This window comes from Sipha flava, unplaced genomic scaffold, assembly GCF_003268045.1.
Source record: "Sipha flava isolate LNK unplaced genomic scaffold, YSA_version1 131_pilon_pilon, whole genome shotgun sequence".
In the NCBI taxonomy this organism is placed as follows: domain Eukaryota; kingdom Metazoa; phylum Arthropoda; class Insecta; order Hemiptera; family Aphididae; genus Sipha; species Sipha flava.
In genome coordinates, this window is record NW_020271757.1 from 523,437 (window position 1) to 551,049 (window position 27,613).

The 27,613-nt window shown below is 26.5% G+C and overlaps 4 protein-coding genes across 7 annotated transcripts; 2 read left to right on the forward strand and 2 right to left on the reverse strand.

Annotated features, from left to right (window-relative positions):
- The first annotated feature begins 5,145 nt into the window (after positions 1-5,145).
- Positions 5,146-11,108, forward strand: LOC112694644 (dehydrogenase/reductase SDR family member 7-like). Of its 3 annotated transcripts, none has more exons than XM_025570181.1 (7): positions 5,146-5,353; positions 6,089-6,238; positions 6,305-6,417; positions 7,342-7,581; positions 8,747-8,866; positions 8,925-9,091; positions 10,989-11,108. In XM_025570181.1, the coding sequence occupies exons 1-7, from the start codon at positions 5,161-5,163 to the stop codon at positions 11,038-11,040; spliced, it is 1,035 nt and encodes a 344-aa protein (XP_025425966.1). In that variant the 5' UTR covers positions 5,146-5,160; the 3' UTR covers positions 11,041-11,108. The 3 variants fall into 3 exon arrangements, with proteins under 3 accessions (XP_025425966.1, XP_025425967.1, XP_025425968.1); XM_025570182.1 differs by having other exon boundaries at positions 6,089-6,199; XM_025570183.1 differs by having other exon boundaries at positions 5,260-5,831.
- Positions 11,109-11,163: 55 nt separating this feature from the next.
- Positions 11,164-13,699, reverse strand: LOC112694629 (28S ribosomal protein S2, mitochondrial). Its single transcript, XM_025570161.1, has 4 exons — positions 13,581-13,699; positions 13,239-13,349; positions 11,663-11,891; positions 11,164-11,591 (listed from the first exon to the last, which is right to left on the reverse strand). Exons 1-4 carry the CDS (start codon positions 13,597-13,599, stop codon positions 11,171-11,173), a joined length of 780 nt encoding a protein of 259 aa, XP_025425946.1. The 5' UTR covers positions 13,600-13,699; the 3' UTR covers positions 11,164-11,170.
- A 456-nt stretch (positions 13,700-14,155) lies between these two features.
- Positions 14,156-17,725, forward strand: LOC112694648 (beta-1,4-mannosyltransferase egh). 2 transcript variants are annotated; one of them, XM_025570187.1, is made up of 4 exons: positions 14,156-14,534; positions 14,604-14,984; positions 15,055-15,485; positions 16,359-17,725. In XM_025570187.1, exons 2-4 carry the CDS (start codon positions 14,606-14,608, stop codon positions 16,929-16,931), a joined length of 1,383 nt encoding a protein of 460 aa, XP_025425972.1. In that variant the 5' UTR covers positions 14,156-14,534; positions 14,604-14,605; the 3' UTR covers positions 16,932-17,725. The 2 variants fall into 2 exon arrangements, with proteins under 2 accessions (XP_025425972.1, XP_025425971.1); XM_025570186.1 differs by having other exon boundaries at positions 14,157-14,500.
- Positions 17,726-25,350: 7,625 nt separating this feature from the next.
- On the reverse strand, positions 25,351-27,030 carry LOC112694639. Its single transcript, XM_025570174.1, has one exon. The coding sequence runs from the start codon at positions 26,399-26,401 to the stop codon at positions 25,529-25,531; it is 873 nt and encodes a 290-aa protein (XP_025425959.1). The 5' UTR covers positions 26,402-27,030; the 3' UTR covers positions 25,351-25,528.
- Positions 27,031-27,613: the final 583 nt, after the last annotated feature.

Here is a 27,613-nt window from a genome sequence, read left to right on the forward strand (position 1 = left end):
AAGTTACTAGAAAGTTGAAAATATAACCACATATTAAATTTATATTTTATATAATCTGTGCTACAACATAGAACGACTTTATAAGGTACATATATGAGTTGTACCGTTTGAACCCACAGATTTTTGTAATTGTTACGTGCCAACCGTTTGATCCGTTAATTCAGTAACAACGTCTAGGTCAACGCTTGATTGGAAGTGTAGTTAAGAATAATTAAGACTTTTAAAATAATTAAATTTATTCAACTCATAAAATTATCTTAACTACAATTTTGTAAATATTCTAGTGATAGAAATTATCTAAGTCCTAACAATTGTAACTTATAAAATGATTGAAATATTGAATATAAGTCCAGACCATAACATACACTGACGTGAAGGTGCTCAGTGAAGCATAGACAAGACTCGTCTGATTTGCCCTTGTTTTCGCGTCCCTTTTATATGTGATATGGTATGTGAGTGTGTAAAATCCCAAGTGTGTGTGTGTAAATGAAATAAGATAATAAAATATGATAAATGTGATGAGTCGTTATTGATTTGGTGTGTGCACTTTAAAATATGATAATTCTCTATTGATTCTGTATGCATGTACTATCTCTTGACCGGCCCATACTTATTACAAGATCCAGGATGTGGTCAACCACCCACGTATATGTGACTCCGATATTCATATTCGTATTTAAACAGATAACCATATGAACAATTTAACTTATTTACACGCCCAGTTTCGATGTTCATGAGAACCTCTTTAATGTGTGTTTTATATTATGTGACTACGCAGTACGCGACATAATACACTAGTTTTTTTTTTTTTTTATTTAAAATATAATTACAATCTATACAACAATTTAGTACAATAAGTAATTTAGATACAGTATTTACATATCGAGAATAACAGATGGGGGATGGCACTCAGTAGTGTCACTCGACAGATTAAATTAGAAGGTCTCTGGGGGTTATCAGGGATTGTTAGAGAAGATATGCGTTTTATTAATGGATTGTAGTGTTGGATTAATTTGGAATGAAAGGAGACGTAGTGAGACTTTGTTAATTGAGAGAGCGATGGAATATTTAGATCTTTGTGGAGATTATTATTTGTGATAAACCATGGAGCAGATACAATTTGCCTCAGACAGATAGGCTGGAATGCCTGGATTGTTCTCATGTTGGAGGGTTTGGCAGAGCCCCAAATCTGGATGCCATAGGACCAAACAGGTCTGATGATAGTTTTGTATATTAGTAATATATTTTTTAATGATGTCTTGGATCTAAGAAGTGGGCGGAGTAAATGGAGTCTGGAGTTGATTGTTTTTCTTTTTATTTTAAGGTGTTGGGCCCATGTGAGGCGCCTGTCAAAGATCAAACCTAGGTATCTTATTGTCGGGGTGATGGGGATTTGGTTATTATTAAACGATACAGAGGGGCAGTCGCCTGGTCTAATAGAGAAAGTGATAAAGGATGATTTAGCTTCATTAATTTTGATCTTCCAGCGGTTTGACCATAGTTGAATCGAGTTGAAACGATTTTGTAGCCGGAGAGATACTACCTGGGGGTCATGGTTTGAAGCCAGGATTATCGTATCGTCAGCATATGTACCCAGTGATGTATGAGGAGAGGTCGGAGTGTCGTGGGCGAATATAGATTATAAAAAGGGAGCTATGTCACTTCCTTGAGGGACTCTAGCTAGTATTTGGAAGTTTGATGAGTAGCTGTTGTTAACGCGAACACAGAAGGTGCGATTTTCGAGATATAATTTTAGGAGAAGGTAGTAGGGGGCAAGGAGGAATTTTTTGAGTTTGAAGAGAAGTCCTTCATGCCACACCTTGTCGAAGGCCTGAGCCACGTCAAGAAGTACAGCCGCACAGTAAAGTTTTGATTCCATGCTGGTAGAGATTAAGTCGACAGTGCGGTGGAGTTGGTGGATGGTGGAGTGCTTGGACCTGAATCCAAATTGGTGGTTTGGGATGATGTTGAATTTGTCCGATAGTGGAAGTAGCCTTTTGAGGAGTATTTTTTCAAAAATATTTGCGAATGTAGGGAGGAGAGAGATTGGTCTATAGGAAGACGGGATATCAGGAGGTTTGTTCGGTTTTGGAATTAGGATTATGTTTGAATGTTTCCAGGCTGTAGGAAAGTAGGATAAACGAAACATAGAGTTGAAAATTAGTGCTAAAAGAATGATAGATTTTTTCAGGGAGGTGTTTGACAATTAAGTTGCTTATTAGGTCGTGCCTAGGGGCTTTTTTTGGTTGGGAGTTTGCGGATGATGTATTGAATTTCACCCGGGCTAGTATGTTTAGCAGGGAGGGCCATGGGGAGAGGGAATTTAAGAGATCTTGTAATATTTAAAGTATGAATTTTATTTGGGATGATGTTATGTGGTTTGAAAACGTTGGCTAAGTGTTCAGCGAAAATGCTGGTTTTATCGGAGTCAGAGGAGGCCCACGAATTGTTTGGCATACGGAGTGGGGGGGGAGGTGGTAGTTTGTGATGGATTAATTTTTTTGTGGCCTTCCACAAAGATAAGTCTTTATTTGAGAGGTTTTGGATGTAGTTTTGATAATTTTCGTTTTTTGAGTTTAAGAATAGCTTTGTTTAGTTTATTTTTCAGATAGTTAAAAGTTGCTTTGTCCGATGGGTATTTAGATCTATGCCATTGGGTTCTGGCTCTGCGTTTATCGGCGAGTAAGAGCACGATATGGGCAGGAATATTAGTATTATTCCGGGGTGGAGGATGGTTACTCGAAGCAGCGGAGGCAGAATTTTGAATAGTGGAAGTTAAGGAAAGGATAGCGCTATCGATTTCAGAGGTAGTTTTTAGGGAGGGTTTAAGGTTTATGTTGACGGTTACTAATTTTTTGAATTTAGGCCAGTTTATTCTGCCAGAAGTAAGGGAAGGTTTAATTTGTTTAGTAGCCCAGGCACCCACCTCAAGATAAATTGGGGTGTGATCAGAGGAGGATACACTAGTTATAGATAAGGAAATCTTGTAATTTATCCAGTCTTGTATAAACACCATTTAGAAACTTTTTAGGATAAATATCTTGATCAAATAACAACATCTATGCACAGATTTATTTACAAACGGTTTTTATTTTTTTCATATTTTGACTCATCGTAGTCTTATAAGCTTTTTAAAAACATATAATATCATGCATATTTGAGCTTTGATAACTCCTTTCCTAATTATTTTAATAAAAAAAATAAAAACACTACGTCACAGAAATAGTTGTCTTCTATATTGTGTAAAAATTTTGAATCCCTAGGGTGTTTATAGCTCTGATAAAACGTGTTCGCGTGAACCTTGTTTTTGGTCTCAATATTTACGTGTGTAGCGTCCTCTTAAAGTTTAGATTTTCTATTTGACTAAGATCTTGTATGTGATTATCTTAACTTTCTTTAGATTTAAAAAGTTGTAAGGCAAAAAGTATTCAGGTTGACAAAATTTATAAATGTGATAATTTCTTTCTTTGTTTTTATATAACAAAGGGGGTGTGGGGGGCTTAGCCCTCACGGCTCATTTTTTAATACATTTTCATTAAAGGATCCTGAAAAAGCCTATGCTCACTTACACTAATAGTCAGGCTTTTCTTTAATTGCATATTTTTGATATTTATTGATTTAAACTGCATATTTTAAAATAATTATTGATAATTTACTCGTAAATCAAAAATATTAATGTAAAATTTTCATTTTTGACACGTTATAAAAATGTTATTTAGAAAATTAAAGGTGCTGATACATTATTCATTCTAAATCAATTTTATCTATATGAATTTGTCTGCAATAATAACGATAGCGATACTCAATAGCGTTATTTCACTTATTTTATTCAGGGAACTCATTTTATTTTTAGCTCTGAAGACAAGTTTATTTTTTATTTATCTGTCTTTCAAAGTATTATTTTGTTTGACAGTATCGTTTTCTTGTTAATGCTTTACTGCGTATTTTGTCGTGTTTGTCTTCGTGTTCGTATTTGTTTTCGTGGCTGATGTCTGTTAATTATTAGTGCTCGTATTCGTGGTATAATTATCTTAAATTAATAAATAAATAAATATACCGAAAGAAAAACAATCACAAATTAGTCGCTTGAGAGGTTTCATTTCGAAATTTGGTAGTAGTAATAGGTATGTGCAAGTAGGTATGTTTTTTTTAAAATTAAATTTGTTTTAGTACGTCTTTTTTAATTTATAATGAATGCATATTTAAGCGCATATTTTTATATTTTCTGACGCATATTTTTAAGATCTTAAGCACATAAAGTCCCGAGCCCTGCTCATAACGTTATAAAAAACGTTGTGGTGCCCGTTTTGATATAAAGCCTATATTCAGTTATTCTTAATAAAATGTAAATGAAAGTACTTTATTTTAAATAATTTAATAAATAGGTCCAAAATAAAGTAATTAAAACATTTTAATTTTTTTTTGCATATTATACCGTTTATAACAAACTTTTTTAGAACTATAAGTAATAAGCCTAGCTAATGGAAAGAAGAATTTCTTATTTATCAAAATACGATTATATATATCAAAATCATGAATATAAAATATCTTTATCCATGATTATAATTCAGTTTCTGCAGTGTTGGGTTAAGGTATATGATCAAATTCCTTATAATAAAATGATAAGTAATGTTATTATATTGAAGCATCTAGGTTTATTTTTATTTTTGGAGGGTCGTCCACTCAAAACAAGTCATTTACGGGTAGCCTTAGCATGAAGGTTGGGAAACACTGCTGTATATTATAATATATATGCTATATAGCAGTGGTTCTCAATCTTTTTAGGACCGCGACCCAAATTTTCTTCCAAAAATCTATTGCGATCCCAGTCTTACATTTACAGAATCAATAAAAATAATTCCAAAAAACAAATTTTTTTCTCTTTTATTACTTATTTACTACTTTATAATAATAATAATAAAAATAATAAAGTTTTTTTTATTATTATTATTAATATTTAAATATTTAAATATTTTCTATTAGTTCTATAGTCTATAATTTATACAATTTTTAAAAAAACTTTTTTTTACAATCTGTAAATTTTTACAAAATTTCTTACAATCTGTATAATTAATAAAACTTCTCGCGACCCCCCAAATATTGACTCACGACCTTCTAGGGGGTCGCGACCCACAGTTTGAGAAACGCTGCTATATTGGAATGCGTCATTCACCAGTTGACGATCATCCCACTCCCATGTCCTGTTTTATACGTAACGGTCGCACCAGTGTACTCCATTTTACGTTTGTCTTTCAACCTTCGAACTTACACCAAATTAACTGCTGTTACCGAAGCCCATGTAGCGAGCGACTGCCGTCAACTATATCATACATTAATAGTATTGTATTGTCAGGTTATTGTGGCAACCGATTTTACTTGGGAGAATGATTGTCCTAGCTGTGCGCGCGATTGATTACTTCTCTACGTTTTTCTAACACTTCTATTTTTTATACAGCTATATTATACGTTTAATCTATTACTATTTATCACCCCTTTTAGAAATACTTAATTTTAATTACGTTCTTTATATAATTATTATTGGCCGTTTTTTAGTGATAAACGTCATTAAACTATTATAATATTTTATTATTTTAAGATAAAATTGGTTTGAAATTACATTGGAATTATAATGTAAAAAAATACGGCATGTTTTTCGATAGCTGTTGAGTGTCTTCTCAATCATTTTCTTTGTCGAATGAAAAAAAAGATGGGGCTTTTAAATTTTATCGGAGTTGTCATGGTGTTAAAATTCCTCGTATATTTCGTGTTGTTTTTTACTGGTGACTGTGACTTGGTATTGTGGTGGTACAACAAGTTCAATAAGAATCTCGGTACCTACCTTTTTCATTTAAATAATTATTATTATGTCTATTATAAAGTTTATTTTACCTGATATAAATACTTGTTTTTAAAATTAATAAAAACTCAATTTAAAACCCATATTTTAATTAAAATGTTGTTACTATATATTGAATTAAAATTGATTAATGTCCATTGTTTGATATTTTTAAACTTTTGTCTATAACAAATAACATATTTTGTAATTGTCATGCATATTTTGTTTAAAATTGTTTGAATTTTACTACAGATACATTTAAAGGAAAAGTTGTTTGGATTACTGGTGCTTCCAAAGGGATTGGTGAACAAATTGCATTAAATCTTTCTAAACATGGTACTAAACTTGTTTTATCAGCCAGAAGTAAGGATAAATTATATCAAGTTAAAAATCGCTGTATTGGTAAATGATTAAAATACCTATCTAAACTATTATATACAATTTTACTATAGTTTTGTGTATTTGTAGAAATAAGCGAAGGCATGTTAACTGCTAATGATGTACTGGTTTTACCAATGGATGTCACACATTTATCAAAACATATTTCTTTGTTTGACAACGTCATCAACTATTTTGGCAAAGTATAATTGATTTATGAAAACTAAAAATATATACTGATTTAATTTATATTAAGTTATAGAGTAGTATTATAGTTTTTGTAATTTTAATACTTTTTATTATTAAAAAATTATATTTTTTAGCTATAAATTATTAATAAGCACAGAAAACTTAATTAATAGGTTTTATACTATGCATTTTAATAGTCTTTCTCTAATGATGAATAAATTTTTAACTCCCATGCAATATTTTATAGATAAATGAATCATACAACTTTTAATTAATTATATTAATTAGAAGAAGAATTAGAATAACAATTAAAATGCTATGTCTAAGCTTTATTTAACATTGTTTTATACTTTTCATGTATCATGGTAAAATTGTATACAATTTAATGATGTTCTTTTATTATTTTTAATATTTTAATGGTATATAGAATAGTAAATTTTTACTTAATATATATTTTTGATTTTTTACGAAAAAATAAAATAGCTAAAATCCAAAGAATCTTTAACAACTAATCTAAAACTTATTCAATAATATTTTAAAACATAAAAAAAAATAATACTTTTATAAATTTATAAATTAATAAACAAATAGATTATATGTAAATATCAAAAAAATAAATCAAATTGCAATTCAATATGAAAAATTATATTATTATTATACTATATACCATTAAAATATTAAAAATAATAAAAAAATATTATCAAATCTTATATAATTTTACTTATCTTTATATATAACTGAAGGTGAATTTTTAATTTTTAACTGCTCATGTTTTACATATATAATAATACTACAGGCTAAGCTTTAATTTATTTATTTATTTATTTATAAAAATAAACTATTTGTTCATTTATATATATTAATATTAATTTAAGAGTATTAACTATTTATTAATTTTTATTTTATTTTTAATATTTTATTATTTTATATATGTCTAGTTGGATATTCTCATAAATAATGCGGGTCGTTCGCAACGTGCTGTTTGGGAAGACATTGAAATTGGAGTTGACCGTGAAATTTTTGATTTAAATGTTTTTCCTATAGTAAATTTATCAAGAATTGCAGTAAACTATTTTAACAGTATTGGACATGGTCAAATAGTAACTACTTCTAGTATAGCAGGAATTATATCTGCACCAAATTCTGCTTCTTATAATGCTACTAAATATTCACTTCACGTAAGCAATTAGTTTTTTTTAATAGCCATTAAATAATTATAAATTACATATTTGTGTAGTTTGTATAATTGTACTGTTCTTATAATCATAATTTAAAATTATAATGTTCCTTATACAGCTTCTAATAATAATTGTTATGTTTTAAAAAGTAAATATATGATGAGTGATACACTTTTACATTAAGTTCTTAATGGAGAAAAAATTATACAATTGGTAAATTTAAAATTGAGTAATTTATTTAGTCATGCTTTTTTAGAATATTATTTCAATAATAGTTATTCATTTCAGACATTGACCTATTTCATAAATTTTATCTACAATAATTAAATTTACTAAAAAATGACTATGGTACATCTATTAATAAGGTTATTAATTTAATAGCCATTATATCATCTTTTTTTTCTATTATTGATAAAGTAATAACTATACATTAACTATGCATGATTCATATTGTCCCCTTTAATCCTAAATCAAAATTATCATTTGAAAAATTGATTTTTAATAAAATCAAGATTAATTTAAACGATTTTAAAATAAATTTGTAAAGAAAAAATAAATACTTCTGAGTATATATTATTCATTATTCTTTATTATGGAAATAAAATTCCAATTACAATTATTTTTTTACAATATGACAGTATTTTAATAATCTAAACCTAAATTATGAATGATAAATATAATGATGAACATTATAGTAAAAAAAAAAAAAAAAAAAAATTAAAGGAATATATTGACAATAAGTATACTTAACATATAATCAAAGATATTTTTACTTATTTATAATTTTTAGACTATGGTAAAATGTTTTATTTTTATTTTTAAATTATATAATTACTACTGGCCTTATTGAGAGAATTCTTGTGGATACCCAAGAGTTTTTTATTATGTTATGTTACTATTGGGCAGGAAAGTTCTGTTGTTTGCATAGTTTTTGTTTACCTTTTGATGGTAGTGATGATTCTAACGATAAAATATCTATCAGTAATTACCTGCCTATCCAACATTAATAGATAAAAATACATAAATGTATTAATTAAAATATAGATTATTATATACAACATTGTTATGTGGTTTTGAAACAAAAGATGTTTTTTCTAAAAAGATTCTTTTGTACATTTACATTATTAATCATCTATACAGAATTAAATATTTTTTTCCTCAATAGGGCTATTTTGGAACTTTATGTCAAGAAAAAGTGAACACTCAAATTCATGTTACTCTTTTGTGTCCGGGTCCAGTTTTTAGTAACTTTCTTGAAGATAGCTTTACCGCCCATTCTGGAGAAGTAAAAATATATATTTGTTATTTGTCTACCTATACATAGTAATACAAATAATTTATAGAAATATGGAATCACTCAATCATCGACAGATAACAGAATGAGTACTGAAAGATGTGCACATTTGTCATGTGTAGCAATTGCAAATAAATTAAGAGAATCATGGATGGCAAAATTTCCTATTATTCCCATTGTATATTTTTCATTATATTATCCTGTACTTTCATACAAGTAAGATTGCATTATATTTTAATTACTGAATTAATAAATGTTTGCAGTACATAAGTTTTAATTACACAAATTTAAAAATCGAGTAAAATCAATTTGTTGCTGAATACTTCAGTTATCATAATTTAACTTATAATTTTTTTCAATTTTATATTTCTTATTAAATTTTTTAAGTTTTTAAGCTAAGAACTATAATTGTTATTACTTTTCCTGCATCACAATAAAATATATTTCTAGATCTCTTAAGAATTTATTTTTTCTAATGAATACTAGATTTCATAAATACTCTTTTATTTTATAATGATGATATGACATTCCAATATTCTTAATAAAAAAAATTCAGTACATACTTTAAAATAATATACAGTAATCGATGATTTGAGAAGGCTATGTTCAAGAGTTCCACAAGTTTTATTTAATTTTAAAAATTTCAATAATGTTAATATGTTTCTGAAATGGTTGAGGAAACTACGCGTATACTAGTTTCCTCAACCATTTCAGAGTTAGCCAAATGAAGAAGAATCTTTTGAAATTATTTTTCTATCTTTGAAACCTGAGTTTTATCCAATTATCTTTAGAACATTTTTTTGAATCTAAAAATAAATACCTAGTTGTAAACTTTTCATGTAAATCAATATCACATATTGGTTCACAGGTGAAATTTGCAAGAAATACTCTTACAAGTATTAATTTTTAGATTCAAAATAATGTTTTAAAGATAATTAGATAAAACCTAGGTTTTAAAGATAGAAAAATAATTTCAAAACATTCTTCATTTAGTCACTCCAGAGAGTATGTGTATACTATTTTTTTCAACCATTTCAGAAATACATTGTATATTTTCACAATAACATATTTATTTAATAAATAGGAGCAATTTCCATAAAATTGTATCGTATTGGTTCTTAATTTTTTGTATTTCTCGAACACTAGTTTTTTTATATTTTATAGAAAATACGAGATACTCTAGAATAGGGGTGGCCAACAGATCAATTGCGACATAAGTTCAAGTCGATCATGACATGAACTAAGCTTAAACTTTTCACAAAAATATTTAAATATTTATTTTTTTTGTAAATTTTTAAATTTTTGTTCAACACACAAATATTAAAATTAATTAAGGCAATATATACTAATAATAATAGTAATAATGACTCTAAAAAACAAAACTATAAACTGAAATCAAATAGCTATGTAGGTATTTGTATATAATCTAATGGATATTCTATATTAAATAACTATTTATAGCGTTCATATAAATTGATAAAAAATATACTAAAATATCGGTTATGTAAAATTGTAAAATTAAAGTTATTATTTATTATTATTTTAAATAGAAGAATGGAAGTGTTACATGCAACATGCATGTATATAAAATAAATTTTTGCACAATGATAACTTTTTTTTTTGGTCGATCGTGAAAACCTAGAAAAACTCAGAAGTCAACCATAAGTCTTTGAAAGTTGGCCACTTCTGGTCCAGAAAATATTCTACAGTCTCGCTACTTTTTAATTTATTCAAATTTTCACAAATATCAACTAACTGATGATAATTAACTGTATAGGTATAAGAGGTATATATATATCGCTTATTTGTAATAAGTTCATATATACATATATAGTTGTATAGTTTTACCTAGCAATATGAGTAATTATCTGCACGAATTACCTACAGTGCTTGTATAGTATCGATAAAATTTTATCGTATTAATAACATTTTATCCTGGATAATTGAAACTACGAATAAAAATATGTGGATGACAAGGGATGACTGTAATTTTAATAAAGTAAAAAAAGTTAAAAAAAATATAAGTCACTATGAATGTATTGAAAACACATATTATTAATAACAATTTTATTTTTGTAAAAATTTAACTAATTATATGTATTGTGTTTTACAGATTGTATGAACTCTACGGCTACAAACTCGCTCAAAAGTTGCGGGACAGTTAAAATATTTGAATTTAAGATCTTAAGAGATAATGAAATAATATCAATGTATTTTATCTGAATTAATGTTAATAAATATTTATCATGAATAACTTATTATATATTCAATACAAATACATTTTTGTGTTAGAAATTATATTTTATTGTTATTTAAAATTTCCTTTCTAATGGCTTTAGCTTTTTTAATAATATTCTTAAATAAGTCACAATATAGACTAATAGCACTTGGTGTATCATCATTGCCTGGTATTGGATATGTGACAATATTAGGATTAGCATCTGTATCTACTATAGCAATAGTAGGTATTAACATTTTAGCAGCATCAGTAAGGACACCATGTTGTCCACTATTATTTTTGGATGTACTGCTTAGAGTATTTAATACAATGCAGAGATCAGGTAGTCTTGTTTCAGCTTTGAAAATCCTAGAAGAATTGGTAAACATACCATCACGCCAATATCTAGTGTGAGCAAACTCTCCACATTCTTTTGCACAATTTTCAACTGTTAAACAATTGAGAGGTGATTGACACAAAAATAAAATAACTCCACCTCTAAAAATAAAAACAAAATAATTGTTATAAAATGTATGAAATTTAGAAAATTAATATAATTTTCCAACTACCTATATGCTATATGAGCAGTTACGTTAAGAGCTTGCTGTAAAAGTTTTTTAGTTTGATTTAAATCAATAATGAGATGTCCTAATCTATTGCCATATAAATATTGTTTCATTCTTTCATCTAATGTTCCTTCTGTATGACCAAAATGTACACCAGCTTCAAATAAGCTTTTGATTTTAACCATATTTTTTACTTCAAAAGCATCTGGGTTGGATAACTTAAATCTGGTTTCTAAAATAAAATTACATTTCAATCATTATTTTTGTAACAAGGTGTACATTGCAAAATATTTTTAAAATAATGTACTTCATCTTCTCCTTTCACCTAACTATTTGGAGTCGACTACATTTGTCCTAAACCTCCACTTGTCTCGATTTTCTACATCCCCTAACACACACCAACAGCTCTCATCTCATTTTCAATCATATCCAACCGTCTCATTTTTGGTATTCCTCTTTCTCTTTTCTGTTCAATGTTCATTTTCATAACTACACTTACTGCTTCTGTTTTCTCTCGCCTCATAACATGCCCAAATCATCTCAGTATATTTTCTCCACTATAAACGCTACACCAATACTACCTCTCACATATTCATTCCTTATTTTATTTTCTCTTGTTACTCCACTCATTCATCTAAGCATTCTCATTTTCGTGACACTCATACTTTTTTTATTTTCCTGTTAATTACCCAATACTCTGAACCTTTTGCATAGCTGGTCTCACTACACTCCTGTAAAATTTACCTTTCAGCCTCATTGGAATTTTCTTATCATATAAAACGCCAGAAAAGTTCTCTCCATTTCATCCAACTGTACTTAATCCTATGTTTTACATCCATGCCAAAACCCCCGTCCTTATGTACAAATGATCATAAACATTTAAAGTTCTTGCTTTTACCTATCACATCACCGCTTATTATCATTGGTCTCCTTATCTCCTAACTTCTTGGTATCTTCTTCCAAAGTCATTCTATATATATTCAATTTTATTTCTACTAGTTCTCAAGCCCTTTCCTTCAAGGGCTAATTCATCCAACCTATTATTAACTTCTTTCTGATTCTCTCCTACCAAAATTATATCGTTAACAAACATACAACATGATACCTCACTCTGTATATCTTTTGTAACTTAATCCAATACCACAGAAAACAAGTAAGATGTTAGAGGCGAATCCTGATGCACACCAACTTTTACGTTGAAATCTTTAAATCCTCATTTATGCCCACTTTAACATTTCTCTTGATACTTTGTCATACATATTTTTTAAATATAAAAATAATTTTTTACTAATTGTTTAACACAAGACAATGGCTTCATTGACAATTTTACTAACATAAAATCTTATCTATATAAAATTTTAAATAATGTATACTATTTATTATTTGAGTGTGCTTTTCCTTGTCAAGCTCCCTTTCAACCAAATATAAGATAATTTTTTTTTAAATTATCTAAGTTTATAACCACACAATCAACTTAATATAATAAATTCCATCAGGACACCCTTTATGCCTAGTGTTCAGAGTCAAAAGGTCCAGTTGCTCGACTTCTAAATTTACACTGGTTATGAAATAAACTTACCTTCATGAGAAGATTGAACATCTTCAATTTGTAATTTTGGTAATGTTGACAAATATGATGGACATATTATACGTTGTATGTGACTAAAACTATTTTTATTAAATATTGGTCCTAGAATAAAAGATTTTGATTAAAAATATAATTTTTTTAGCATTTAATACATCACTAAATATTTAGATTTAGAAAAGTATTTTTGTGGACATTTTAAATCAATTTAATAACAACTGTTAAATTGTCATTTAAATAATTATTTTAAAAATTTTATTTGTTCAATACAAAGCACATTTTATGAATAATCTACGTTATGATTACAGACGATATTATAACTATTTTAATACTCACTACAATAATGTGTAGCCATAATGATTTTTATTTAATAGAGCTTGATTATAGTTGAAATTGAAGGAAATTAAAAATCAGTATTCTTTGAAAATTTGTAACTTAAAAAATAATTTTCACTGTTGATACACATTATCAAAGGGAGTAATGATATTATATTTCAACTTAATTTCTAGGTTATAACACCAAGTAACCACGGTTCAAATTTATGATTTAAAATATTTTCTATTATTTTATTATTTACAGATAATCATTAGATTGGTAATTAATTTAATAATTAGGTATGATTATTTGTGTTATTTGTTTTAATAAGAAATTCATATGGTATAGGCAATATAATTGTTGACCATGTAATAATTGTATTCACAAGGTAATAAAAATATATATTCATAACAGCATTCCAAACCGAGACTGATATCTTTATTTGACATCAGCCGCGATCAGTTATAATAGAATAGCATACCGAAACGTTGGTATTGGTTAATGGGCGGAATCTACCAAATGGCTAATAATCAAATTAAAATTTTTCTTTAACATTTTTTTTTTTTTTTTGATACTAACAATAAATATTTAATGTTGTGTATTTATTATTAAAATTTTTTATTTTTTTTTTTTTGTACATCTTAGTGAGTAATTTGTAACTATAGGAATTAGCTGTACTAAAATTTGTAATACTATTTTCACATTAAAGATATGTTAGGGTATAGTGTTTAAAGATTTTATATTCATTAAATTAATTTTGTGTAGCTCATTATGTTTTTATTAAAATTGTCAGGTGTGTTTAATAAATGTGATTAATAAAATCAGTTCATATGAACTACTTAAATTTCATCTGCATTTTACTATAGTACTTTATTGAGGTATATTACGTTGTATAATTAGTGAATATAATTAGTGAAATATCGTTCCGCGAATAATTATAAGTGAGTTGAGCATTTATTCAAGGCTGTATTTTTAGTATGTTCTATGTAGTGTAATATGAAAAATGGTTTCAATGTAGTAATGGGTTTTATTATTAATTTACAGCTATGTTAAGCAGTTGGACCAAACATTTACTTCATTGTGCCTTATTGGTGATTGTAATATCAGTGTTTGAAATCTGGTCAGGAGGTATTAAGCTATCTGCAGATGTTCAAAATACTTTTAATTTTAATCCGTGGGAACGCTATGGTTTAGTTTGGTGCTTTATGTTATATTTACTTCGATGTTTGACCTTTTTACCTTTACCGCAAGTACTACTGAATTTTGGTGGTCTTACACTTTATAATGCTTTTCAAGATAAAGTTGTACTAAAAGGGTCACCTTTATTGGCTCCATTTATATGCATACGTATTGTAACCAGAGGAGATTACCCTCAATTAGTGAAAGCAAATGTTGCTCGCAATATGGCTCGATGTTTAGAAGCTGGTAAAATTTGGAAATACATACTTACTTAATACAATTTTAATGTTTTTTTTTTTTTTTTTACTTTTTTTAGGATTAGAAAATTTTATAATTGAAGTAGTAACAGATAAATCTGTTGGACTTCCTGAACATAGGCGTATAAGAGAAGTTGTTGTACCAAAAACATATAAAACTAAGACTGGTGCCCTTTTTAAATCTAGAGCACTTCAATTTTGTTTAGAGGATAATATAAATATTTTGGCTGATTGTGATTGGATTGTACATTTAGACGAAGAAACTCTATTGACTGAAAATTCAATCAGAGGTGTATTAAATTTTGTATTGGATGGTAAACATCAGTTTGGTCAGGGTCTTATAACATATGCAAACGAAGAAGTTGTAAATTGGTTTACAACTTTAGCAGATAGTTTTAGAGTGGCTGATGATATGGGTAAACTACGCATTCAGCTTTCAATGTTCCACAAACCTCTTCTAAGTTGGAAGGGATCTTATGTTGTGACTCAAGTAAGTGTTAAAGTTCAAATTTTCCTATGAAAATTAAAAACATAAAATTACTATGAAACTGAATCAATTTTATTATTTATGTTTTTTTTTTTGATATAAGTTCTGTAAATTATAAATATAAGTACCAATACATTTTTTTTTAATTAAAGAAAAAATTATTATACACTAGTTTACATTATAACAAGTGTGTCATTTCAATATTTGCTAAGGCAGGGCATAATACTGACTTGTCCAATAAAAATAAAATGTTTAATACTATCAATCAAAAGCCCCTTGATAAGTCATCCAACTGTAACTGAATACTGTTTAATAATTTATATTAAGTAAACTATATCTGCTTTTGTTTACAGATTCTGATATACAAAATAAATTTAAATATTTCAATAAATTTAATTTTAAAGTTATTTAGTTATTTCAATACTAGAATATTTTAATGAAGTATGTAATGTTTATAGACAGTTTGATTTTCTCGAAATTCCTTTTTTTTTTTGCAAAAATTAAAGTAAATAAAGTTTAATTTATACTTTTAAGAAATTTGGTTCTCCTATATAAACTATTTTTAGAAATATTAATTAATCTACTTAACTGGTATTACTGAGAATTGTTTTTCAAAACATCAATACAATTTATTCATTTGTGAGCCTTACCCGACTATGGTGTCTTACTTGACATAGAAGTTAATATTTAAAAATAATGAATTTGTATGTTACAACTCTATTAATTAATTTATTAGTGTTAAATGATATATATTATACATTAATTATTTATATGATACATGATGATATTATATATGAATATTAATATACTTAATTACATTGAAATTTGTAGTCAAATTATAAATTATTATATATCTTGAATATAATTAATTTCTAGTTGGGTGCAGAACGTGATATATCATTTGATAATGGCTTAGATGGGTCCATAGCAGAAGATTGTTTTTTTGCCATGCGAGCTGCTAGAGAAGGTTATACATTCAATTTTATTGAAGGAGAAATGTGGGAGAAGTCACCATTTTCTTTGTGGGATTTCATACAACAACGTAAACGTTGGCTTCAAGGTATTTTATTAGTTGTTCATTCAGCAGCTATACCTTCTAAAACAAAAATTTGGTTAGCATTATCATGTTACTCTTGGGTAACGTTACCCCTGTCTACGTCTAATTTAGTGTTAGCAAGATATTATCCAATTCCATGCCCAGCAATAATGGATTTTGTCTGTGCATTTATAGCTGGAGTAAATATATATATGTACATATTTGGTGTAGTAAAATCATTTTCATTATATCGTTTTGGTGTTTTGAAATTTACATTATGTATAATAGGAGCACTTTGTACTATACCTTTTAATGTTATAATTGAAAATGTGGCTGTTATTTGGGGTCTCTTTGGCAATAAATACAAATTTTATGTTGTTCACAAGGAAATTAAACCACTTGTCACTGTATAAATAACTATAATGGCATTGTGTTTATTTAAAATGAAAGTATGATATATGGGAGGGAGAGACTATCTGCCATTGAAAAATAAAGCTGTTAGATAATCCATATATATATATATCAATGACAACCCTATGGCTTATTAATCTAACTTAATTTTTGAAATTCTGGATTTTTTTTTTTTTTTTTTGTGTATTATAAATGCTCAAATCTAATGAAAACAAACAGTCCAAATGTTTTGAATTTAGTATTGGTAATAATGTATCTGAATGAAGCTTAGTAATTGTTATTTGCTTAACAGGATTCTGGTTTTGAAAATCCTATAGTTGAAATTAATTTTTTGAGAATATTTGTCATCTTTTAAAGTAAACAATTATTTTAATTTAAAATTAAATAATAAGTATTTAATTTTACTTAAGCCTATGGATGCCATTAATTTTATTTACTGTAAAGGCCAAGATCTCTGATTGTACCTTGATAATGTTTGGCAAAACTAGTCATGACCTAGTTTTATATTAAGAATTTTAACCAGTTTAAGTTACGAGAATATTATTTATATATATTGTGTTAATTTTAAGAATTACAAATGCACATAATCTTGTAACCACTCAATTTGATTTTCATTAATTGTTATTATAATCATCTGATGCTTAACCACAAGATCACGTTTGGACACTAATCAATACTTTACTACTTTTATTTTTAATCAACAATATATTAACATTCTTTAAAGTATTGTTAAAAAAGACTTTGAGGAAATTACTACTACTTTTGAACCAAATTATTAAATGTAATGTATTTAGCATGTTATTCTAATTATATTAATATTAATAATACCTTATCTAAAATACATTATAGATTTCGACTAAACTATAGTAGTACAATTTTTTTTTTACCTTCTATTTATATTTTAAACGTGTATATGTAAATATATCTATAACAATAAGTAAAAAAGTTATGTAAGTTTTAATTTTAAAAATCATGATACGAATGATATTTTAAAATAAATGTATGAGATTTAAATAAGTGCAGATAGAGTAATAATAACTACTGTTTAATTTTTTTTTTTTTTCATATTTATCAATGGGTATTGAAGGTGTACTTTTATTGTTGTTATACTTAAATTTAGTAATAGTATTTTCACTACTTATATTTACAATTAAATAGGCAGCAATTAATTGTTCAAACTAATATGTTATTATTTACATGTTTATTATTTCAGTTATGTACCAACACCTGTAATTATACATTATTTAGTATTGTAAAATAAACTAAAAATTAATGTAGTTTTCATAAAAATACAAAGAGTGAGCTCTCTCCATATCATTTTTGTTTATGTTTCAAGTATAAATAGTAATAATTTTATTGAGTGAAAGCTTATATTTATGTATAAGTTTTCTTGTATGCATGATTACAACATGTCTAAAGTATTATTTGTAAATGTATATTCAAAATACTTATTTTTTCATTAATATACTAGTTGTATTAACTTAATGTTGTATTGGTTTCAATTTATATTTATTTTATAAACCTTAAAGTATTATTAATTCAAATTAATTAATCAGTCAATTTTATTTAAAGGTTTCAATGTTGAAATAAAGTTTCATCTTACTCTACTTATAAATTATTTTAGTTTTACATTAATTTCCATTATTAATTTTTATAATTATGTGTTTTATCCAAAGCATAATATAATACAATTAATTATCAATTCAAAAATATAGTTTAAGTATGAAAAGTTTTGGTAATTGACATATATTATTAATAATTTTATTCCTTGACGGTTCTAAAAGTATTAATCAAATTTGTATTGGATATATCTACATTTTTATTTTAATTCGTCAAAATTATTCATGTATGTTTTCTATGTTTAATAATCAGTTATTTTCTTATATCTATTAGTTGTTATTAGTATATTATCAAATAACAAAATTAAATATTTATTATAATTACATTTAAATATCTAACTATTTATGATTTTACCTACAAATTTAATTGTGTTAAGATTTCATCAAACCTATTTATAAACAAAATAATATGAATGTGAAATCATGGAATGTAGTAAATCCTCAGTAAATCCTCAGCATTAAACTGCTTAAAAGGGGTAATTTTTATATTATTCATGTATTGACATAAAAAAATCTCCAAAAAATATTAATTGTAATTCATTGTTTTTATTTTTTTTTATGGACATACATAAATGTAAGCCCTTACGATTACCTACCATTACATAGGGACTACATGAATAATATTAAGAGTTAGAATAACTCTTATTATAATTATTATATGTAAGCACTAGTTTCATGGGTTCAATGACCAAAAGATTGTAGGATAAACCAATACGCAAATAGACATCTCATGATGTTATATCGTTATTAAATATAAACGCATGTAAAAGTAGCTGTATTTTTCAGCAGTCATGGGGCGATCAACACTCCAAGTATTCGATAGGTAATAACTAAGGCTTGGAATTTAATGACCTTAAGAACATTAAAAAATGACCTAAAAAGTTTACAAATACTTGTTTTGAATTATTAAAAATAATTTTTTAAATAGTTTACTTAATTTTACTGTAACATTCTATATAAATTTATCAAAACTCACAAATGACTCAAAATATTACATAAAAATGACAACAAATGTCCTTAAATATGAAATTAAAAAAATTACAAATATTTGTTTAATAAATTTATCAAAGCTCTCAAATTATTCAAAAATTAAAATAATTGAATTGTACAATTACTGTGTATTTGATGTTATCAAAAGTAAATGAACGACTATTATCTGTTTAAAAATATTTATATTAGGAAAAACTTCTTTCCATGACTAAAGTGATTGGGAGGCACATACGAGCACTAACCGACGTTATAATTTTCGTAATTTCGAAAATATTACGAAAAAATATAATACAATTTATATATATGTTACGGGCAAAGTAGGTATACAATTTGGGCAATATAGATAACAGATGATATGATTTAATGAAATATGATAAGTCAATGAATAATGACATGTATTTATATTATTGATTAATTCATCTCAGTAGATATAATTGATTGCACCACCAATCCTTTCTTGGCTGTGCTTCCTTTTCTTTTATATGATTTGCAACTATTTAAGTATAGTATAATCATATCATTGATGATATTTTTATATTTTGTATTTACCTCATATTCTATCCTGTTTCGTTCACCATGTCTAATCGATAAATGAACCTTATGTATAATATCAAATAACTTTTCATTATGTACATAATATTTAATTTCGTTGTTTTCAGATACTGGTACAACTAACTTATTAACATCAGAAACTTTTAACACGTCATATTTTTTTTAAAAGTTTATAATCATTCGGTTCCTTTTTCTTTGAATTGTTTTGTAATTGATTTTCATGTAAAATTAATTGATCAAATTTTAACTTGGTAAAAAACGACGTATTTGAACCTTTTTTTTTTTACTAACAAATTGTTTAAGTCTTCATTAAATTTTTCCATATTCGATTAAGTAGTTAGGTGCGCACTCAGTGTCGGCCTGCCTAAGGCAGCTAGGCAGCAATCGCTGCCTGGGCTCCTGTTTTTTTTTTTCATATGTATATTTAAATGCAACAAAACGTTTGGATATAATAATTACGAGGAACAAGTGGTCGTAAGGTATTTTAACTTTTAATTTTTAAATCTATAGTTAGAATAAGTAAATCGTACTTCTTATTATCTTAGTCAGGTTTTATAATTGTGCTGTGTTCGATAAATATAAATTATAATTATTTTGGATGAATGATCTTGATATTAAATAGTATTGAAGAACGATTAATTCTAAATGAAAATATATTAAAGGATGTAAATGGTTAGATCCAAAAATATACGAATACAATACTATATTACTTATATAGAAACAATTTGCTTCTTATTATTTTAATATTATTCCAAAAAAACATAGCATAATGAACGATAATGATGATGAAGGTTATATTATAGATGAAGTAGCGACATTTGATTCGATAAATTGTAATACCTGTTGGAAATATATAGCATGTGCTTTTAAAATTATTACCCAACTATCTTGTCATTATGGTATATACAACAATTTGAATCAGGGTTTTAAATACATAATGCTATTGTCATCAACTCAAGTCACTTGTGAAAGATTATTTTCTAAGTTTAAAGTAATAAAAAAAAAAATTAAGACCATCACTCGATCAGCAACATTTAGAACCACTGATGCTTATGGCTATAGAAAAAGATATTACTTTAAATATAGATAAAATAAAACTAATAGATGACATAGAAAAATCGTTAAAAGAAACGACAAGACTTTTCATATGATATAATATATATTATTAAATGTATTTATTTTATACTTGCATAGTTTTTTTTTTTTTTTATAAAAGTTGAATACTTTACGATAAATTTAGATAAAGAGAATTTTTAACTTTATTCTTTTTTATTTAAAATAACAAATATAGAATCTGAATGTATCACATTTTAATGACCATTTTACATATTTGATATATTTAATTTCAATATACGAGTAATAAATAAATGTTGTAGTATGGAAGTTAGATTAGGTTAATCCTGCCTAGGCCATTTAGAGCCAGGCCGACACTGTACGCACTGAATAAATTAACCTGCACTATACAAACGATTCACCATTACTAAATAGTTCATTTTGGAGAATAGATAAAAAACCGACTCCACGATAATCACTACAATTTCATATAATATAACTTATAAATCAGTAAATATAGTTATTATATATTATGTCACGTACATGCGTATAATATGTGGACAAGCGGACATCCCATTGTAAAAATACGATAAGAACAAACAAACTAGTTACAGATAATAATTTGACTATTTTAACTATGTTTTATCATATTTCATTAAATCATATCTGTTATCTATATTGCCCAAATTGTATACTTTGCCCGTAACATATATATAATAGTTATTATTAACTATAACAGCGTTTCTTAAACTGTATTTCGCGGGACCCCCCCCCCTCGCAAAAAAAATGGGCCTCTAAGTATTGTTTTGGTAGGTATATTAGTTTAAAAACATTAATCTGATATAGGTAAATCACTTATTTTAATTAGAATTTTGTTATGATATGATAAAAAAAAACAATATTTATTTAATATTATCATTGATTACATATACTAAAGATTGTTCATTTGCGGTTTTTTCGATGGTATGAAAAAAAAATTCTGATAGAGGGCTAACTAATAATAATAAAATCTAATTTAATTTTGGCCGTAGTGTCGTAAGTCGTGATGGGCAAAAGTGACTAATAACTACCGACTTAGCCGGTAATATCAAATGACTAATTTAGTTAATCGAACATTTTTTATTATTCGACTAATTTTTATTATTCGACTTATTTTTATTATTCGACTAATTATTATATTATTCAATTCGACTTATTTTTATTATTTGACTAATTATCATTATTCAATTTGACTTTTTTTTATTATTCAACTGATTTTTATTGGACTGATTGCAAAATTTAGCATGAATTACTTTAATTCAACAATATAACAAAAATAATAATAATATAACAAAAAAACATAAACATTACTAGAAAAAATAAATACAAATTTACAACTGTTTTATATTTGTAGTGTGTGCAACGTGCGCCGTGCGTGTCATTATCGTTATTTTTGTTTTGACTATGTATGACTGCTGCAGTCAACTGCGGAAACAAAACCTTACCTTTTAATAGAATTACGACTACAATTTAAATTTCTTAGAATTACCGAGTTATCAGTTATTTTAGTCGACCAATTTTATTTATTCATATTAGTTGGTTGGAAAAAAGTAGTCGAATAATTAGTCGATTAATTTTATTTATTCATATTAGTTGGTTGGAAAAAAATAGTCGACTAATTTCTATGATTTGTATATAGCTGGTCGTGCAAATTATTAGTCGAATAATAGTCGGTAGTACGTAATGAAAACCGAATAATAGTCGGTAGTATCAAATAGTCGTTTCTGCCTATCACTAGTCGTAAGGATGTAGAGACGGGTGTGATCGATAAGTATATTATGCGGACACCGTGCACGAAAAATTATCATATTTTGTTTAATTTGTTTAGATTCCAAGTTCCGTCTCAAAAATAAAAATGTAATTTAAAGATATACTAGTTCCGTCCCGGGTTTTTTAAATAGATATATCAATTCCGTCCCATGTCAAATCGAATAAATAACAATATCATATTTCGAAATAAAAATCATATTATTTCAGCTATTGAACCAAATAAACTTTTCAGTCCTTATTTGTGCATGTCCGTTCATATATAAATTAATAGAATACAATATATGTACAGTGAAAAAGGTAAAATTTTAACTATTAAAAATTAATTTTAAATTTTGTTTTCACAAAGAATTAAGCAACAATATTGAACGATGGAAGTGTGTTCAAAAACAATGCAAAGCACATAAAAAATGGTAAGAAAACTAAATTTGTAATAATTAAGTTTTATAATAATTAAAGATCAGGATTTTAGATTCTTAATAGCTTAAAATATGATGCTAATATGTTCAAAAAAATAACTTATGAAAATGTAAATAATATGAATACTTAAATTTTTTTTATTGCATTTTATTACAAAAATAATCATACAAATTATTGAGACTAAATTATAAAAATGATTAAGGACTGAATTAGTATATACCCTTTTTTTTAACTGGGACGAAATCGGTATAAAAAAAAGGTTCTTAGGACGGAACTCGGATGCATCCGTTTAGATTATTTTGTTCGGTGGTTTAACACGGAAGTTGAGTATAGAAGAATATACTAGACAGTCGGAAAAATTCATATTAAATTTTTTATTTTGAGAAAATTATTTATTATAATATAATTTTGAATCTCATAAGGACATTTTAATGTCCTTAAGATTCCCCAGGGCAGGTTAATTACATAGAGTAATAAAACGCCTTATCTTTAATACCACAGATATATAAAACAACTTGTTTTATAGATCTGTGCTTATTACTTATTGTATGTATTTCCACATGATAAGATTATACGTACTATTGATTACCATACGATTTCGAACATATTTAATAATAATAATCAGGGCTCATAATTTATAGCTCTAAAAAAAGTAGTTATAAGTACTATAATATGCTCTTAAAAATATTCATATAAGAGCTTAAATATGCACTAAAAAATACAAAAATATGCAAAAATAAATATAACATGAAAAATAAACAATTTTAATTATTATTAAAAAAAACATATGAATAAAAAAAAAATTAAACTTTTATTATTAAAATTCTGATCGTATCGCTATATGATACAAATAAATATATAATTTAAATCAAAATAAGAAGAATTAGTTAATTAATATGAAATAAGTACAAATATAAAAATTAATACTACTATAGTTACTTGTCATTATTAAGGAAAAATGTTCTTTATGCTACAGAACTTAAAAAGACTTAAAAGAGCAAAATAGTACTTATACTTTAAAATATTTAATAATATGCAACATAAAATTTCGTATTAAACTTCTTAGTTATTTAAAATAAATAAATAAATAGCTCACATAGGTATTTCTAGAACCTCTCAAAAAAAAATATGTTAATGTAATAAGTAGAGTACGGATTTTAAAGCAATATAAAACTAAAATAAAGCACTAAAAAAAAAGCAATAAAGCTGTCTAAATCTTCCAAAAAAGCTTTAAAAAAAAGCATTAAAAATAGGTTTTTAAAAAAAATTTATCACAAAAAAAAGTATTAAAATTATTTAAAAAAAAGGTATTATAATAAACTAATTAACAACCCTGCTTCTTCGAGTTTTCATTCTTCCACAATTATTAATCTGTAAATTGAATTTATTCTATTTAAGATAATTTATAAAAAATAAATTAAATAATAGTTATTAAATGATTTTTTTTTACCTATATCATCGGAGTTGCATTGGACAATCAAAACTTTTTTCAAATTTTCAAATAAAAATTTTCTACAACGATCGGACAATATATGCTTGTATTTTGAAAAGCTACGTTCGAAGTCAACAGATGTAATAGGAGCAAATTTGTAATGGATTAAATCATCACATGTTAAATCTTCAGGAAGTTCCTCTCTTGATACTTTTTCGCCTTTTAGAATATTTGATATGGTAAGAATTTTAAATACCGAATTTTTGTTTAGTACATCATCAAAAATTTTTTTTAACCGTTTCTCCCGTTTTTCCCAAAGCTTGTTTAATTTGTTGTTTAACCTTTTCTATACAACACACGGATTCTGATAATAGCATCCCAGATGTTTCTAAACGTGTAATTTCAGTAGCCAAAAATCCAAAATTACTTTTTATGTAGATTAAATTTTCTTCAATTTCTGGGTTTTCGACTAATTTTTTAGCGTTTTTTAATAGCCAGTGCATCATCTGAGTCCAATTGAAGTATAACATTTTTTGATATGTAGAAAATGTTCACAATAATAGTTTACGGCATTTAACCAAGTGCCCCAACGAGTAATAATTGGTTCTGGAGGTAGAGGAATACCCGGAGCCAAATTCTTAAACAAATTAATACGGTATGGAGCTTTTAAAAAAACTTTTTTAATATTTGATATTAAACTATTAATTTCTGGAAAATTTATTCTGATCTATTCTGCCACTCTGTGTAGGCCTTGTGCCAAACAAGTTATATGCACCATTTTTGAGTAAAGAACTTTTAAAGATTTTCCTGATTTTACCATAAATGGTGCTGCATCCGACACAAAAAGTAAAACGTTGTCATGAAGTATGTCTTTAGGCCATAATATAAAAAGAGATCTGTCAAATAATTTAGATATAGTAGAGTGGTTGGCTTTTTCTAACACCTCTGAGTTAAGTAGGAATATTTTTCCAGGATTGTCTACTTCCAATGTACCAATTATAACATTGGCTACATATCGCCCCTCAACGTCAGTAGTCTCATCTATTGACACCCATACATTTTTGTTCCTGGCGTAATCTCTAATTTTAATAATAGTATTTGTATAGCATTGATTTATATAGTTTTTTCGAAGCGTAGACTCGTCAGGAATAATTTGTTTTGTATGTTTATGCAGAAAATCGCGAAATGTTGGTATATTTAATTTAGTGAGAGGGATATTTGCGGACAAAAAAACATTACACAGTTCTTCGTTGAATGATGACTTCATTGACATACCTGTGACTAGAAGCTGAGATTTTGGTTTTTCTTGTTGATTTCTAATATTTAGCTGCTGGATATGTTTACCTCTAGCGATATGTTGTTGAATATTATATTTTTTTTCGGCAGATACTTTAACACCACATACTTTGCAAAAAAGTACAGCATTGTCACAAGAAAAAATGTCTTCACCAAATTCTTTTACAAAATTGCGAAGACGAGCACTACAATTAATAATTTTTGGCATTTTGTAAGTGACTATCGGTAAGAATAACGAACTATACGGTGTTGCAACGAAAACTAAACTGTAATTCTGAGTAGATAATTTCCAGAGCAAAAGCATATTTTTGTGTTTATTGTCGTTTCAAGATAAAATAATCTACTATATTCAATAAGCTATATACGTATCTAAATTACGTTGATAAACATACCCATAAATCAAACATAACGAGATAAAATCGATTGAGCCAGCCATATACAATATACGATATTGGAAAACACATTATTTTACTATAAAATAAAAATTAAAAAATACGTTTCAAATACGTTTATTTTGAACACATTTTGAAAAATGTACCAAAAATGCCCAAAAAAGCATAAATATTCAAAAAACGCAAAAAAAGCAAAATAAGCGTGCATAGCAGTATAGCAGTATAAATCGAATTTGTAGCTGACAGCTTCGTTTTAGAGCAATAGAAAAAAAAGGCAAATGCCTTCAAAATCCGTACTCTAGTAATAAGTTATGAGCCCTGATAATAATAGATTATTATAAACATAGATTAACACTAATATAATTTGAAAAAACAATTCAATTTTTTTCACGGGAATTAAATTTACATTAATTAAAGGCCTCAAAGTGGGGTCTGCGGGATCCTAGTTACGCCATTACCCGGAACTCTTTGGTTTCGCAAAACTTGAGTAATTTTTTAAAAAAATTGAAGAGAATTACTTTAAAATTTTCAACTAAAGATAAGTAATAATGAAAAAAAAATTTGCATTATAGGAATAAAATCTTGGTATATTAAATAACAATGTATAAGCCATTTGGAATAATCTAAATTTATATTGTCTAATTAAAGTAATTTTTATTAAAGTATTATTATATATGTATACAATTATTATTCTTTTAATTTTAATTTTAATATAATTTTTTGAATTAAATATCTTTAGCACAATATTATTATATGATTATAATTTATTTACAAATAATCATGAAAAAAAGCTAAAAAGCTAAGAAAAGTAGAGGTTTCACAATAAATGTGGACATCAAAAAGGGTTCCACGGATAAAAAAGTTTAAGAAATGGATATTAAAATCGGATACTAAACGAATGTTAAGAAAAAATATTAAAATTTAGGTATAATAATATTCTCTTCAATACTTCAATCACGAATGTAATCGGTGAGATAAAATCGGACAAGTGTCGATTTACAATGTCGAACAAATGTGAACGTGTCGTTCAACTTTGTTGAAACATGTTGGACCGAGTCAAACGCAACCCGAATCGTCAACCCAAGTCAGTATGGATCAAAGAGAATCGAATCGACAATAGTAAT